The sequence below is a fragment of the Mus pahari genome, chromosome 7 (genome assembly GCF_900095145.1).
Source record: "Mus pahari chromosome 7, PAHARI_EIJ_v1.1, whole genome shotgun sequence".
NCBI lineage: Eukaryota > Metazoa > Chordata > Mammalia > Rodentia > Muridae > Mus > Mus pahari.
This window is the reverse complement of record NC_034596.1, coordinates 48,481,738-48,498,411: the sequence shown is the minus strand read 5'-3', so window position 1 is coordinate 48,498,411 and position 16,674 is coordinate 48,481,738. Positions and strand designations below refer to the sequence as shown.

Below are 16,674 nucleotides of genomic sequence, written 5' to 3'. Positions count from 1 at the left end.
CTGAAATGCACAGCAAACTGGGTTAATTTAGTTTAGGACAGCTAGTTTTCAGAAGTAAGAATTTTGACACTTGAGGTCAGTTTATACTTGCTCCCTGTGACTGTGGTCAGGTTCCCAAGTGCTGGCACAAATACGGGTATAAACTGCAGCTGACAAAATCCCCATAACTGTTCCCGTTGTTTTGTTCTTTGGCTAAATTAGCATCACATATTTAGTGACCTTTTACTTCTTGTTTTGCAAGTCTAGCTGGCAACTGGAGATAAGCACCCCATCCCCCAAATGTCAGCGTCCATACCTCAGACAGTGCTTGCTGCGCGCTTATGTAATAGATAAGAAACAGCCTCATCTTGTCTTCCGGAGTCCCTGCTACAAAGGAGGCAAGGGGGAAAAAAAGACTTGTAATTGTGATTACTGAGCATTATAATTAACACTTAGAAGAACCTTAAAACTCAAGGCATGTATAAATGTGACAGGATGCCATGTGGTTCCTGCTCATGTGAGCTGAAGGAGGCAAAACCACAGCCGCATTCACAGGGGACATGAGAGGTGGGTTAGAGGACTGACTACAGAAACACCTCACTTGTCTCCCAACTGCAAAGATTGTCCTCAGGCATGAACCAAAAAGGGAAGGACAGACACTCGCAGGTGTGCAGCTCTAAGCAGCACACCTTCAGATGGCAAGGAATGAACACAGGACTGTCCAAGGCAGAGGCGTCAGTCATCCCTAGGTGTCAGGTTATAAGATCTGCTAGCTAAATGACAGCAGGAGCTGAGACAAAAGTCTCATTTCCTGAACCCATCTGCCCCCTCTGAGGAGTTTTACTACAAGGTTGGTGAAAACTATACTCTTATATTAAGATATGAAATGGAGTATATTTACCTCAAACTTTAAAACAAAACTAAAGTTTCAAAGAAATTCTTCATTACCATGGGAGTTTTCCAAGTGATTACTAGTATAACTCAAGACCCAGATTTTCCAGAGCAACTCAATCATCCCTCTCCTTCCACAGGGTGCACTTTGACAGAAAAGTGATAAAGAAGTGGTCTCAGTAACCTACCAAATCTCACTGGAAAGTGTGTCCTAGGATGTAAAGACTTATAACTGTCACGTTGTATTTCATCAGAATAAAAACTAAGAGCTGGTCATACTGAAGACCGGAGAAAGAAAGATTCTAAGTTCAAGGCTAGCCTGGGCTAAACATAAGTTTCAGACCTGATGGACTATAAAGTAAGATTTCTATCTCAAAAATCAACTAATCAACAAAACAAAAACAAAACACCTAAAAAAGATAAAGCATAACATTATAAGCACCTAATAATAAGACCAGATTTAAAAAAAGTGACAGCTGATGAAGTGTGGAGCTCCATGGACTCAGAGTCCAGATACCACTCAGTTTATCCTTATTTCCCAAATATGAAACCTCAGCGGCAGTTTTGTCAAGTTCCTGGGTTTACAACATTTGGTACTTCATTACTGGTAATGTTAAATGAGATTACCTAATGAGGTATTTACTTTGGTTCTTACTGTAACGTTTCTATTTCTGTCTTTATAGTGAACAAGTGTTTGTAGGGAAGTACTAGTGTTCAAATATGAAATGTCTCAAGTAGGCTCATGTACTAGGACTCTAGGCTGCCAGCAGATAGGCCTTGGGAAGTGACTGGTTCCTAAGAGTTCTGACCCAATTGACTCACAAAATGATGGCCCTCTTATCAAATGTTAGGAATTAGGAGGTGGGTCTAACTGGGGGAAGGAGATCACTGGCTCTGTGCTGGACCCCTGACCTCCCAGCGTGGTGGCCCTGAAGTCAGCTGTTCGCTCTCCCACGGGTGTTCAGTATCACCTCAAAGCAGTGGAAGCAGACAACAATGGACCAAGGCTTCTAAAATCGTTCCTCCCTTTAAACGGTTTCAGTCATTGTAACAGCGATGAAGTCTCACTAAAAGATTCAGTGCTCTGAGATCATATAAACATTCTATCAAATTTCAGTTATCTCACCTATTTTGCCTATTCAAAATCATGGCTTCCCATGATTTATTATTATATTTTTATTTTGATGGTCAGATGGTCTTTTTAACTTTTTGTTGTTGTTACTTGTTTTCTAGCACAACTAATGTTCTAATCTCATTTTTTAAAATTTTCAATTACTTAACCTATATCCTATTATTTATCAGCTCTTTCTGTGCTTAGTCCTCGTGGAAAATGCCATTTGTAGTCAGAATCTAAGGGGGGAGGGGTACAGCTGCTCCCAGACCCTTGCAATTGACAAGTCACAGGGCGCCCCCGCCCCTGGGCCTCTTCCTTCCAGTACTAGAACAGGCACAGACTGAAGCACAGGTCTGCACTGCAAGCACTCTATCAGTGAGCCATGTCCCCACTGCAGTTTGTGAAGCGCCCCACACTGTTTTTAAAGTATATTCCTGAACATTTGAAGTAGACCTCAGTCTTAGTTATTACATTCCCCAAATACTCTCTGGATAAACCACAGTGAGGTAGAGACAATGTCACTCATTCAAATCTGGAGTGAGTGAGACCTGAAGGCCATATAGATCGCATTAAAGAAATGAATACAAAGTATTTAAACACACTACCAAAGGTGGGAAAAATCATTTTCCATTTTTAAGAACGGCTATGTTGAAATATTTTTCAGCATAAAATAGCTCTTATAATTAATATAAGAATTACTGACTAATACAGTAATTCTACTTCAATTCTGTCTGGCTGAAACACTAGACCCGTCCCTGGAAACATTCTCAGGTCCGAGGCACACACCATCAGGGTCGGAGATGACGTCTAGGAGGGACTTATCCAGGGTAGTCTTGCTCATTATTTTTTCTTCATATTCAAAATATACATCCAGTTTTCTTGCCTGTTTCAAAATAAACACTAGGTAAAAATATAGTAAGAGTCTCTTGCTAACAAATTTCTATTTTTTTTTTTTATCATCAAATGTATAACCAAATGTTTATGTAATTACAGAGAGTTAAGTATCTTACTTTTGTTTTTTGTTTTTGGCCTAGCCTCAGTGGCTGAGCCATTTCTCCAGCTCCAGTTTACTACTTTGGTCACATCAGAATGATCTGAGCGGCCAGCAGACTGAAAGGGGACCAGGTTGTCACGCTGTGCTTACTTTTGTGGCGTGTGGATCCACACATTTCACTTAACCAGACAGAAGTTACCCAAGTCATGTTATTTCTAGACTCTTTCCAACAAGCAACACACCTTATTTTCATGTCTTTGTATTTTGTTTCTGAACTAAGTTTGAAGTGATTTGGGGACAGGGTCAGCTGCTTTCAGTTGGAGCATGCCAGGGCACAACAGAATAGAATATGAGAAGTAAATCGACCAAAGAATGGATTTCCTGTACGAGCAACAGGAAGCCAGCAACAATCTCTCCATCTCACCCTGTACGGTGGAGCACAAGGCCACAGTTTTACAGCCATGACGTACTCACAGAGTAAAACTAAAAATGGGACTAGCAAGATGGCCCACTAGGTAAAGGCCCTTGCTATCAAGCCTGGGGACTGTTTGATTCCTGGAACTCACACAGTAGGACATCTGATTTCTGACAACAGTCTTCTAACCTCCACATGTGCACTGTGACACATGCATATACATAAATGTAATGTTTGTGCACAATACAAAAGTGAATAAAAACAATAGAGACACGCATACACAGGGAAGGCCTGCCACTCCCCTGTCTCTTTGCACTGCTCCTAAAAGTATTCATTTTGTTTTCCATATTTTCCAGCTCACTGAATTAAATTAATCCTTTCTTTGTGACTTCACTTTTCTCAGACACGGGGCAGGATATCGTTAAGGTGAGATTTCTGGTAAGGATTTTCAGTTTCTATGGTTACTAACTGACCCTCTTATTTGTAAACATGTGCACTGTTCTCTCAAACAAGAGAAGGCAAGCCGAAATAAGAATGTGCACCTTCAACTTCCGTTACCTAACTTCTGTTAACAGCCCCATGAAAACTTGTTATTATTGCTGAAAGAACAGGTAATCTTTCTACCTTAGTTACTCCAAATCCTTAGGTTAAGAATAACTAGAAGGCTATAAACCTTAGGTTAAGAATAACTAGAAGGCTATAAACCTAGACCACACTACCTTAATGGAACTGCTCTCATTAAATTATATTTTAATGTCATATCCTTGGCTACTAAAACTGCCTCACAAAACAGCCACATGAAATCCATAAATGTGAATAACATTAAATACTGTATTTTTAAAAAGAGATTTATTTTATGCTTATGAATACATTGTAGCTTCAGAAACAGAGCCACCATGTGGTTGCTGGGATTTGAACTCAGGACCTCTGGAAGAGCAGTCAGTGCTCTTAACTGCTGAGCCATCCTTCCAGCCCATAAATACTGTATTCTTATATTACATAATTTACTCTGGATTAAGACACAATGTCAGCAATATGTATGTATACACACACATATATTAATTACATGCATACAACAAACATACACACAGAATTTCACTATGTACATGTAGTTTTGGCTGGCCTAGAATGGTTATGTAGACAAGGCTGGCTTCAAGCTCTCTGAAATCCACCTGTCTCTGCCTCTCTAGTGCTGAGATTAAAGGCATGCAACTACCATGCTGGCCAACTAGTTAGTATCTTTATAATGTGACATAAAGTAATATTTTTCCGAAAAGGTTTAGAAAACTTTTCTGATAGGAATTTTATCCAATTACATCACCCTTTACTTAAAAAATATTGATGGCCAGAAAATTTAGACATATGCAAACTATAAATACTTAGAAACTATTTTGAGTTTTTAGGTGTGTGTCTGTGTGTGTGTGTGTGTGTGTGTGTGTGTGCGTGCGCGTGCGCCCTTGACAGTGCAGTTGTGTGGATGTGCCATGGGTGCATGGGGGTCAGAGGACAATCTCCAGTGTTGGTCCTCAGTTCTCTTTTTGTTAATGGCTGCTTTCACCAGGATAGCTGACTTGCGACCTTCTGAGGATTCCCTTGTGGTGGAAGGATACATTTGTAAAATGCATCCTTTTGTATAAAATGAATCCAACTTTTCTATAGGCATAACGATTAGCATCCTGGGGCCATGCAACCTCGTTCAGTAGCATGAGTGGAACTTGCATTTTTCTGATTTTTACAGTTAAGAGAAGTCAGAAAATATGAGAATTAACAAATTTTCAATAATGAAACAATATCTATAAGCCAAAGAAAACCAGATAATAATGTTAAATCTCAAAGCATTCACAGGACTATAAACAACTGTTAAACTTCCTAAAATTGTTTTAATATTTATTTTTATTTTGTGTATGGGTGTTTTGCTGGCATATGTGTCTGTGCATCACTTGTGTGCCCTCAGAGGCCAGAGGAAGGCATCAGACACCTTGGAAGTTTGTGACCTACACCATGTTGGGTGCTGGGAACTCCTACCAGGGCAACAAGTGCTCTTAACTGGGTCATCTCTTCAGCCTCAAGATTTTAAACTGTCTACTTTCACATGGTGGCCTGCAAAACACCCCCAAAACAAACAAAACCAGAAAAATGAATAGTCAAAAATGTTTGTTAAACAGATCACAGAGTTTTAACTACATAATCACACTATATTACATATATACCAGGATCTATATTTTACTAGTTTAGGGCAGTTAACTTTTTACTTTCTGTATTGAATTTACAGTCTTATCTTAGCATTGTAAGAAAGGCCTCCTTTCTCCTACATAAGAAAATAACAGCATCTTACCTGGTGTTAATATGTTATCTCTTCAGTAGACAATGACCTCACATAAATGGGTGGAACGGATGTTTTGCCATTTAACAGAGATGCAACACAAAACGTGGAGACACTAACAGAATCACTGACAGACTGAACAATTACTTTTTATATGTGTGAGAATGTGAAAAAAAATTGTATCAATAATATCAAGGTATCAGCTTAACAGGAACTATGCAGGCTGAAATATCACACTGCATAATGTCTATTATCTATGGATTCTTTTCTAGTGTTTGGGCTTTTTAAATCATCAACAAATAAAATGTCTAAGTCCCTTCTCAAAGAACAAAACAAAAATCAATGTACTTTCTGCATCTTTGGTAAGCAGCATATACACTTCTCCTTCAGAGTGATTCGAATGGTTGTACAGAGTGGAAAGCAAGTTTTCAAGTCCCGCCGTTTGGCCATTGGGTTTAACCTTGGATGGCTCAAGAACTAGTAACACCAAATGCTGAAGGATTCATTAAGCAAGAAAGTAAGAAAAAGAACTATGAACACAATACTTGTAAGCTCCAATAAATTTGCTTCAAAAAATCACTGTCACATGAAAGGAACAAAGGTGCTTTTAAGTTAATAGTCATCTAAACCCAAAAATTTTACGACAATTACACAAATGAGTGATGTAATTAGTGTGTATTTGAGACAGAATTTCTACACTGGGCACTGTGGTGCATAATCTCAGGGTTGGGAGGTGAAGCTGGGAAGACAAAGAGTTTGAGGCTGTTATGAATTGAGATGTAATATGACTCTAAATATAAAATGATTTATCAGATCTCATCTATAAAAGAGGGTATTTTATGTTTTAGACAGATTGTATATTGAAATACTAATATTTTAATATAAGGATTATGAACAATATATGACTAAAATACATTTTACTAACTGCTTTTGCCTTTTTAATGCGACTATTTGAAAAATCTAAAACTACACTGGCAACTGATTATATTCTGGTTAAAACCCGCTGCTGTATAACTACTGAACTTTGGTCAAAGATAACAAGAACAGAGAGAAAAATAATAATCATAAGTACAACAGAAAAGGATTTAATAAGGCTGAGGCAGGAGGACATTGAGTTTGAAGGCCTGAGCTACAGTGCAAAACCACCTCAAAACACAAAAACCAACACACAAAACTAAATGGAATTAAATTAATCTGCACTTTCCATAGCTGGATACACGGCTGTGTGTTAACGGGATGAGCACAGTAAATGTAGAGACAGTACTGAGACAGTGCAGACAGACAACAGCACATCCCAACGCTAAGCAGCAACGTGGTCCTTCTGTGCTCTGCTGCTCTCTGTAATCACACCTTAAGAATGTTAAGAGGTGCTCAGTGAAATAATGAACAGACATCAGTGCATTTGTGTGGAAAAAGTTACATTTACCTTTATGTGTTCTAAAACAGCAGTGGCAACATTTGTATGGAGATCAATAAGTCTTTTTTTTTCAAGGAGTTCTGGCAAAGAACTACAAGTTACAAAAAAAATAAATAAATAAATTAAGCACAAATTTTAAAGAAAGTAATACAGACTCTAATAAAACTCCTGTCTGGTGCTTCATGAGGGGACTCAGACCACTGAATCAAAGTGACAAATTAACTTGCCAACTGAACTCAATCTCTAGGCTTGAACTCAGCACACACATCACTTTAATACAGGTGAGTGGTTATCTTACAATAGTCTAGAGATAACACATTACTTCTATAGTTTCATATTCTGTTTATAAATGTTTAGAATAAAATAAGATTATTGGATACATGCTTTTATCTATAGTTCTAAAAGTACTGAAAACCTGCTTCAACTGAATTAATAGCAATAGCAAAATTAATGATGACTGGCCCTACTTTATCAGTAATACTATTTTCCTAGTAAAATTACTTGAATTGAAAATTTGAAACTATTCACAGAGGTAGCTACCCTGCTGTATCTGAGAACAGAAATCAGCCTAAATGTGTTCAAAGCATTCAATTCTTCAAACTCAGAGGTACATTTGCTATTATCTACTGTTCCCTATTGTTAAGATTATTACAGATTTTTAAGACTGCAAAGGAACATAGTATCTGCTTACCTGACAGCTGATGTGAGCTTAGCAGTGTTATCAGAAAGCATGCTGATGGCACCTTCGTCCTCTCCTTCTAGTCCCTGTGAAGGGATGAAAAGGCTCTTAAAACTTTAAAATTGTCAGGCTCAGGCAGAAAAGTCAACACATTCCAAAGATTACTGATGAGCAATAATAAGTTGGGTCACCAAGCATAAACAGTATCCTTTAGGGGGTAAGCACACACATTTTGACAACTACAGAAAGGTTCTAGGAGCTACCAGTCTATCAGGAGAGTAAGTAAAGGGTCAGCTGGCACTGTCAAACAAGAAATGCCCTGACATTTGCCACAGGTGACACAGGACTCAGTCTTAAAGCTGAAATCTGACCACAGTACAGAACAACAAGCCATCTCGGGGCACACATCCATATAAATAATCATATTACTTGTATTATTTCAAACCACATCCCATTCCTTAAAACACAGTTTCTTAATATTTAGATTTAAAACAAACAAATAAGAAAAAAACCTAAGCTGGGTGTGATGGCTTAGGCAGGACTGCCAGGAATCTGAGGCTAGCCTACGCTACAGTGTGAGACAGTTCCTTAAAAACAAAGAACATTAAGTAAGTTGATAATTTTGTTGTTATTAAGTAATAAATGGTCTTAAGGAAGTAAACATTTTTGTTAAACCTCTGCAGAGGGGGCTGGTGAGATGGCTCAGTGGGTAAGAGCACCCGACTGCTCTTCCGAAGGTCCGGAGTTCAAATCCCAGCAACCACATGGTGGCTCATAACCATCCATAACAAGATCTGACTCCCTCTTCTGGAGTGTCTGAAGACAGCTACTTACATATAATAAAGACATAAATCTTTAAACCTCTGCAGATGTCCTTCCTATACCTTCACTCTCAGGGTGCAAACAGAGTCTTACCATGATGCTCTTCAGTCGTTTGACCTCATCTTCTTGTGCTCTGTAAGACTCTAGTTCTTGTTGGACTGATTCTGCAACTTCTGGGAATGGACTGAAACAAAATTGCACAAGATTAACTATGAGCATGATAGTAAAAGATTCATGTTTTATGTGTGTATTTTGAAACATATATAAGATTATTATCTTAAAAACATGTATAGCTTTGAATATATTTTATGTAAACATGGATATAAAACAGCAAACAAATAAAACTCATTTAAAATATGTATCATAATCATAAATATGAATAAATTTTATAGCTAAAAGCCTTTTCATTAATGAGATTACATTTTTCAGCTATATACTGTTTAAACAAAAATATTTTTATTTACTTACATGACTGAAAATCAAAGGAATACAAATAAGTCAAATCTAGTAAGCATTAGCTAAATATTACCAAAATTAGCAGATGTCAGAGGGACCATTTAACTATAATGACAACAGTTTTTAAATTGCTCAGTATTAATTCAGTACTCTTAGTATCCTTAATGGTAAGAAGAACATTTCTACCATCTCTTATTGCCTCACTGATGACATATTATTCCATGTATACCACTATTATAGAAGGAAATGTACACATTGAATTCCAAAGTAAAGAATATTATTTAAAATATTTTAATACTATCTCAAGCTACCATAGTTAGAAAAGGACATTAACAACTCTTGTTGAGAAGTCAAATCTGTTACAGACACATGCCTTTCTTTTCTTTTTTTACTTTCTAAATATAAAAATAAATATCACCCCCCCCATCATGTTAAACTCCTATCTTCTATTTCTCTTTAAATACGATGAAGGATGAGGTCCTAAAGCACCCAGATGGACCCATGGACACAGACAGACCTGTATCTTTATAGACACACATTTAAGATGCTTCCAAAAAAAAAAAAAATACCCTTTTCTTTGGAATGACTTCTCTGGACGAAATGACAACTAGATAACTTTTACAACAGTTACTGAGCCCATCAAGTAAAAAGACATAGCAACAGGATGTCCACACTGGTCTGCAACATCATGTGGCAAAACCCTGTAATCAATCTTCTCACTCATTGTTTCTGATGACTGAATTAATCTCCGGTCTTCAGACTTAGGTTCTGCTCCCAAGATATAAAGCATGGGGTTTGTATTAGGGACAACATGCAAAAAAGGGAAAAATATGACCCCAAAGTTTTTCTATCAAACACCAAATGAAAGACAGGGCCATGGAACTGGCACCAGAGGTGAGAAAGATTGTGCAACCTGCAGGTTGAGCTTCTGAAGAGAAGATGCTAAAGGAGTCAGGAAGAAATGGAGCAACCCTGACACTCATCCATCTGTGTTAATTAGCGCTGTCCCTGTTGGGTCACTCAATGACCTGTGTTGTGTCTTAAGTCAGGTGGAACTTCAGCCCTGTTTCAAGGATAAACCTTTTAATTATTGATATTTTCTCATTTACCTTCCTTTATGTTTCTGCCAAAATTTATCAACTGGAGTTAAGTCGTAAGACTTCTTGTTTTTCCTCTTTGGTCTAGCACCAGCTGGAGAATTTTCCACTCCTGTAGATTCTTCCAAATTTACTCTGTTTAAGTGGAAATCCTAGGGAACAGTAAACTTGTTTAAATAACTGTTTTCTCAGTTTAGGAGCCATGTTTCCTAGACAAGGAAAATAGTGTGGCTGCCCTTTCTAGTATTTCCAAACACATTACCGACTAACGCTGAACACGTGCCCTTCCAACCACCACTATTCATAAATGTGCTCTCATTGTGCTGAATTTTAATGAAAGTAATTAAAATTTCAAATATACACACACAGAAAAATCATAGTTTCTCCTAGAAAAGTACTTTTATTTATAGACAACAGTTTTATTATATCGCAAGTGCACACTTTGTATTCTCTTTATCATTTACTAACACATTTCAGAGCATCCCCTCCTCTTTATGTTTTTATGATGGTTATGTTTTCAATAGTTATGACTATTTTTAAAAGGTTAAAACACAAGATAACAGCATCTCTGTTCACATAAATTCTAAGCGTGGGTCAGACTAGCAGTGCCTATCCATCTCTGCTTGGCTAATTAGCTGAGGCTTAATTTAACTGCTTTGTTTCGTTTTGTTTTCTTTCTCAAAATTCAAATATAAAGAACAGGTAAAAATAAAATAAACCTCTTCTATTCTTTTTTCCCTTTTTTTACACTATGCCTGTGGTTTCTTCCACCCTTTAGGATCAACTTCGTTCAACAAGAGTGAGTTAGTTGTTAAGAGTTAAGAGATAAGGGCTGGAGAGATGGCTCAGTGAATAAGAGCACCGACTGCTCTTCCGAAGGTCCTGAGTTCAAATCCCAGCAACCACATGGTGGCTCACAACCATCTGTAATGAGATATGACACCCTCTTCTGGTGCATCTGAAGACAGCTACAGTGTACTTAGATATAATAATAAATAAGTCTTTTTTTAAAAAAAGTTAAGAGATAAAACATGGTTTGATGTAAAACGTCCCCCACATGTTCGCATGCCTGAATGCTTGCTCCCCAGCTAGTGGTGCAAACCATCTCGGGGATAAGGATAAGATGCTGAAGGAAGTGGGTCTACCTGGGTTCACAGATCCAGTTCCTTCTGTTTCCTAAATGCTGACATGATGCAGCAAGCAAATGTCCTGACAGGAGCTGGTCCTGTCACCCTTACTGCCTAAAAGTACTCTTTATCTTATCCCCTCAAACCACGAGTCAAATAAATCCTTCCCTTGGTCTGGATGGGATGAGGGAATAAGAAAAAACATGACTGCTTGATGGTAATAAACAGAATGTTGACCAAGAAAAGAGAGATTATCAGGTGTAACTATGATGCAATCATCTGGTTCTGCATAGAGCAGGGAGTGGCATGATTAGAAGGTGTGGCCCTGTTGGAGTAGGTGTGTCACTGTGGGTGTGGGCTATAAGACCCTCATCCTAGTTTCCTGGATGCCAGTCTTTTACTAGCAGCCTTCAGATGAAGATGTTGAACTCTCAGCTTTGCCTGCACCATGCCTGTTTGGACGCTGCCATGATCTTACCTTGATGATGATGACTGAACCTCTGAACCTGTAAGCCAGCCCCAATTAAATGTCCTTTTAAAAGTTGCTTTGGCCATTGTATCTGTTCACAGCAGTAAAGCCCTAAGACAGGTATTAATGGTTTTTCTAGGTTTGAGCAAATTAAGTAGACCTAGCATAATTTAGTCATTCTAGATAAATGCAAGGTCAATATTGTTGACTTAGAATCCTTAAGAACATACTTTCTCACTTTTATATACTGATCTTTTACCACAGTTTATTGAAGCATCATTTCCTTTCTAATATTAAAAAAAAAAGTGTAAAATATACAGATGCCTAAACTGCTAGACTAGAGAAACATGTCTATTTTCTCTCAAATCAATCACAGAATGAATGAAGCAGCCTACGTGAAGTCCATCACCATACAAGAGCTTGCTTGTGTGGAGAAGGGGTTATTCTTAGGACTGCATCCATTAGCTATCTCTATCGTAACAGTTAGAAAAATTAATACAACTTGCACTTCAAAGAAGAAACGAGCAAACTATAGACTATAGAAACTATAGAGAGTGACAGAAACAGTATGAGATTCTAATTCTTTAGAGGCCTTATACAAGTATTGTGCTAACTTTACCACACAGCACGGCTAGTCAGAAACAAATTCTTTAGTATAGATAAAGGCTAGTGAGAGTGACAACAAATGTCCGGTGTGACAAAGAAGAATAAACTGTTGGCCAAGTGTGGTGGCACATGCCTTTAATCCTAGCACTCAGGATTTCTTTGAGCACAAGGATAGCCTAGTCTATGAGTTCTAGAATAGCTAGGGCTATATATAGAAACCCTGTCTCAAAAAAAATTACACTTATATTTAACCTCTAATGTATTTCTAAAATCTCTGCATCCCAGTCCAAGTGTACTAGTGACTCGTTTAGCTCCTTCTCAGTATCCCATTTTAATATCTAATCTTCACTTTGCACAAAAGCCATCCATATGGGAGTAAAATAAAAAATAGCACAACTGGGCTGGAGAGGTGGCTCAGCGGGTAAGAGCACCAACTGCTCTTCTGAAGGTCCTGAGTTCAAATGCCAGCAACCACATGGTGGCTCACAACCATCTGCAATGAGATCTGACCCCCTCTTCTGGTGTCAGTGTACTTAGATATAATAATAAATAAATCTTAAACCACTAAGCTTTACTAACAGATTTCTAGTGAAGTACCATTTCCACGGTGATGGCACAGCTCATTCAAATACAAGTCACTTGTTAGGAAACTGCTGTTCTAAAAGTAGGCGAGCATATTATTACTGAATTGATGAGAGTACTCAAAACACAAAATGATCAAGGAATGAAAGATGCCAAGAGTTCTGGGAAATAACAGAATAGCAGAAAGAACATTCCCACTGTTTATATAATAGCAAGGCAAATAAAAAAGTTAATTCTGATCTCAAAAGCTGGGAAGCTAGAACAATTTGTGCTCAGCTCAATCATATACAAGAAACAACACTTGGACACCAATAAAAAACAACACAAATGGTTTATAACACAACAGAAGTTACACTGTTGCCACCGACAGACGGAAAGGATGGACAGATATAAATAAAGCCCACAGGGAAGTGCTAAGACCACTGCCTTCAGCAGTCTTGTTCACCTCCCACAAGCTAAGGCAAATCCACCTGGACAGCCAAAGACAGCTAATGTGAGTGAACACCATTACTTGGAAAAGCAGGTGACACCTACTTAGTCTGAGCTAAGATGTATGTATATTCATATGTGACAAAGCAAAGCAGAATATAAATAATTCTCATTTGGGCAAGAATTTACAACCTTTTTAATTTCAAATGCTGTTATGGTAATCACTGAACAGCTATTTATTGAATATGTACTTAGGAGCCAAAAGTCAATAACCAAAGTTTTCATACTGACGACAGTAGCTCCCACTAAATGATCCTTACAGTAACCAATGATAAAGAAATACACACAGGAAGTGAAAACACAAGCTGCTGGGTAATGATGGAAGGAGACACAACACAAGACGGGCGCAAGGTGCCACCTACGAGTCCTCTAGTCTCTCAAGGGTCTGCTCCTATCCTGGCCTTGCCCATTCAGGACAGAAGAAATGCATGGCCCGGAACCCAACTCGTCTAGAGCGAAGCTCATCTGAGAGTTAAGTAGTGTGGGGTCTGCAGTACCATCCATGAGAAAGGCAATAGGAAAAAGTGCGATAATGTGCATCCAGAGTTGGCAAATGACTCTCCTGAAAATCAATTATTTCTTTCAGATAAATTTATTAGTTAAATAAAGACTAAGTTTTGCCGAGCCGTGGAGGCACGCGCCTTTAATCCCAGCACTTGGGAGGCAGAGGCAGGTAGATTTCTGAGTTCGAGGCCAGCCTGATCTACAGAGTAAGTTCCAGGACAGCCAGGGATATACCGAGAAACCCTGTCTCAAAAAAAAAAAAAAAAAAAAAAAAAAGACTAAGTTTCTTCATTATTTTTCCCGAAGGCAGTGAAAAGAGAAGAGATGACTTCCATAAAATGAATCAATAGGCAAACATATCAGGTTTTCAGTCAAATGGCAACATCTACAATAGCTTCCACTGATTTTCTGAAATATTAAAGCACTATCTTAAAAAACAAGATCTTCAAAGGTCTTTCCCAAAACTAAATCCAACGAAGCTAAGTTTTAGACACTAAAACTTTAGTTTTGTTCTAAGCAAAAGGCAGTCTGCCCATTTGTACAGTTGTGGATACCCCAGTGGCAGCTGCAGGTAAGCTCTGTGACCTGGGGAGACAACGCCTTTAACAACAGCCAGGAAAGTGCTAAGGCACTGCACTCTATTTCTGAGAACTCAATTATGCACAAATATTAGGCAATCTTCTATCTCAAGAAGAATGCTATGTACTGAGCTTGGTAAGAGCCCACAAAGTGGCATGTAGGGGTGGTCCTGATACTAAGGTCCTATTCCCTAATTGGTTCTTTATCAGTAAAGATGCCACAGGCCAATCACTAAGCAGAAGGAATAGGCAGGCCTTTCAGGACCCTGCAGGCAAGGAGGAGATGGAAAGGGAGAGGGAGGGGGGAGGAAGGAGGAGGGAGGAGGGAGGAGGGAGGAGGGAGGAGGGAGAGAGTTTGTCATGCTTGGAGGGAGAAAAGCCAAGCAGCTATGAGAGATCTCAGGCAGAGTGTCCACAGGCTGCTTCTACGACAGGCGGAAGGATCTTAGGCAGAAAGCCTTAATTGGGGAAGCTGGATGACTGCTATGGGCACCATAAAGGATTGTGGTACTAGGAAGTGCAGCCACTCTCTATCACTGACCCACAACCCTATATTTTGATTCTGTTTTTATTTGAAATGTGCCATAGTGAGATGAGTGTATGGACTGAGATGGTTTCATCACCCTGAATCTGTGTGAACATGAACAGAGCTCCCCTGATCATACAGACGGAGCAAGGAGCACAAATATCACAGGAATGAAGAGGTTTTTAATCCAGCTAAGATGTGAATGTTGATTAGACTGGTAAGCATGATCTATTTTATTTCAGTTCAGAACCCAAGGAATCCTCTGTCATCAATGTTTCTAGAAAGCTTGCTCACTTTTATTTAGAGAATTCTTCATAACCCTAGGATCTGTGAACTGGATAGAATCTATGCTATGGATCTAATTATTAAAATACTCTGAATTAATATAATCACATTTATAAAGGAAGAATATAAAATATTGTTATAAATTGATCGTGATGAGCTAAAATTCACATTAGATTATTAAATATTATTAAAATAAATTTCATCTTCTCCTTTTTATCTTTTTAGTGTGACTACTAGAAAAAAAAATCCCAATTTACATTGGCAGATGATAATACACTGATTATAAAGTACTGCTTTACAACAACAAAACTCTAGTCAACAATGACAGTGGGAAAAGGAAATGAACCCAGAAAACAACCACAAAGGATGCAATGAGATAAGCATGACGACTCAAGCCTGGAATTCCAGCACTTTGGAGGCTGAGGCAGGAGGACTGCTGTGAGTTCCCTAGCAGGGCTACACAGGAAGACCAGGTCTCAAAAGAGGGATAGAAAACGGTCACTTAGCAATTAGGATGAGAAGGGACCCAGCACAGGAGTTACCGTCAGCACTGGAGTGTAAAAGCCAAACAGGAGACTGTGAGGTTCGGAGGACAGAGCTCAGCAAGGAAAGCTGCGAAGCTGAAGCCTGCGCACTGCTGACCAAGGGCAAGCGCTCTCGCTTGGTGGACAGCCACATCTGCTCACCCAAGGCTGAGGCACACCGAAAGCCCCTCACTGTCTAATCATTTATTGGTTCTTATAGTCTCAAAAACAGAGAAGGATATTGCAAAGTTTTTTTGTCTGAGGAGTATATTTTCCATTTAAATTTAAAAACCATTTTGACATATGGAAAAGCTATCTCAATTATCATAGTTGTTTCCAAGATCTAATATAGAAATAATTATCAATGGTTTGGATGTTTCAGGCCAACATAAGTGATATTAAAAAAAAAAAATCAAATGTCAACCTTGTTACCAAAGTAGACGTTTTACTCCATCTTGTGGAGACAAAGGGTATTAATTATGAAGACTTTGGAAAACTGAAAATTCCAAAGTAAGTAGCTAAAAAAAAAGTCAGTAAGTAAGGGTCCCTAAAGCTCTGTTAGGTTCTGTAGGGTCTCCCTTATCTTTCTCTGCTGTGACTTTTCTTCCTTTTTCTGCCTGTCCTGGTCCCTGGACTCCCATCATGGCTGGGGCATGGCAGCTTAATGCTCATGGCGGGGCTCTCCTCCTCTCGTCAGCTCTCCTCTGCACACTGTCAAGCTTTATAGCCACTATCCCCAGAGGGTTTCTTTTTAAATAAAACCATCCTTGAGCTTAAAAAAGAAATAATGGCAGTTA

The 16,674-nt window shown here is 38.6% G+C and overlaps 1 protein-coding gene across 1 annotated transcript in view; it reads right to left on the bottom strand.

Moving 5' to 3' along the window:
• Scfd1 (sec1 family domain containing 1) overlaps positions 1-16,674 on the bottom strand; it is a 65,247-nt gene that overhangs the window by 23,594 nt on the left and 24,979 nt on the right. Inside the window, exons 11-16 of the mRNA XM_021202652.1 lie at positions 10,200-10,339; positions 8,728-8,818; positions 7,825-7,898; positions 7,143-7,224; positions 2,771-2,867; positions 296-366 (exon numbers count right to left, since the gene is read on the bottom strand). Of these exons, the coding sequence (XP_021058311.1) occupies positions 296-366; positions 2,771-2,867; positions 7,143-7,224; positions 7,825-7,898; positions 8,728-8,818; positions 10,200-10,339 (555 nt within the window). The remainder of the gene's footprint in view (positions 1-295; positions 367-2,770; positions 2,868-7,142; positions 7,225-7,824; positions 7,899-8,727; positions 8,819-10,199; positions 10,340-16,674) is intronic.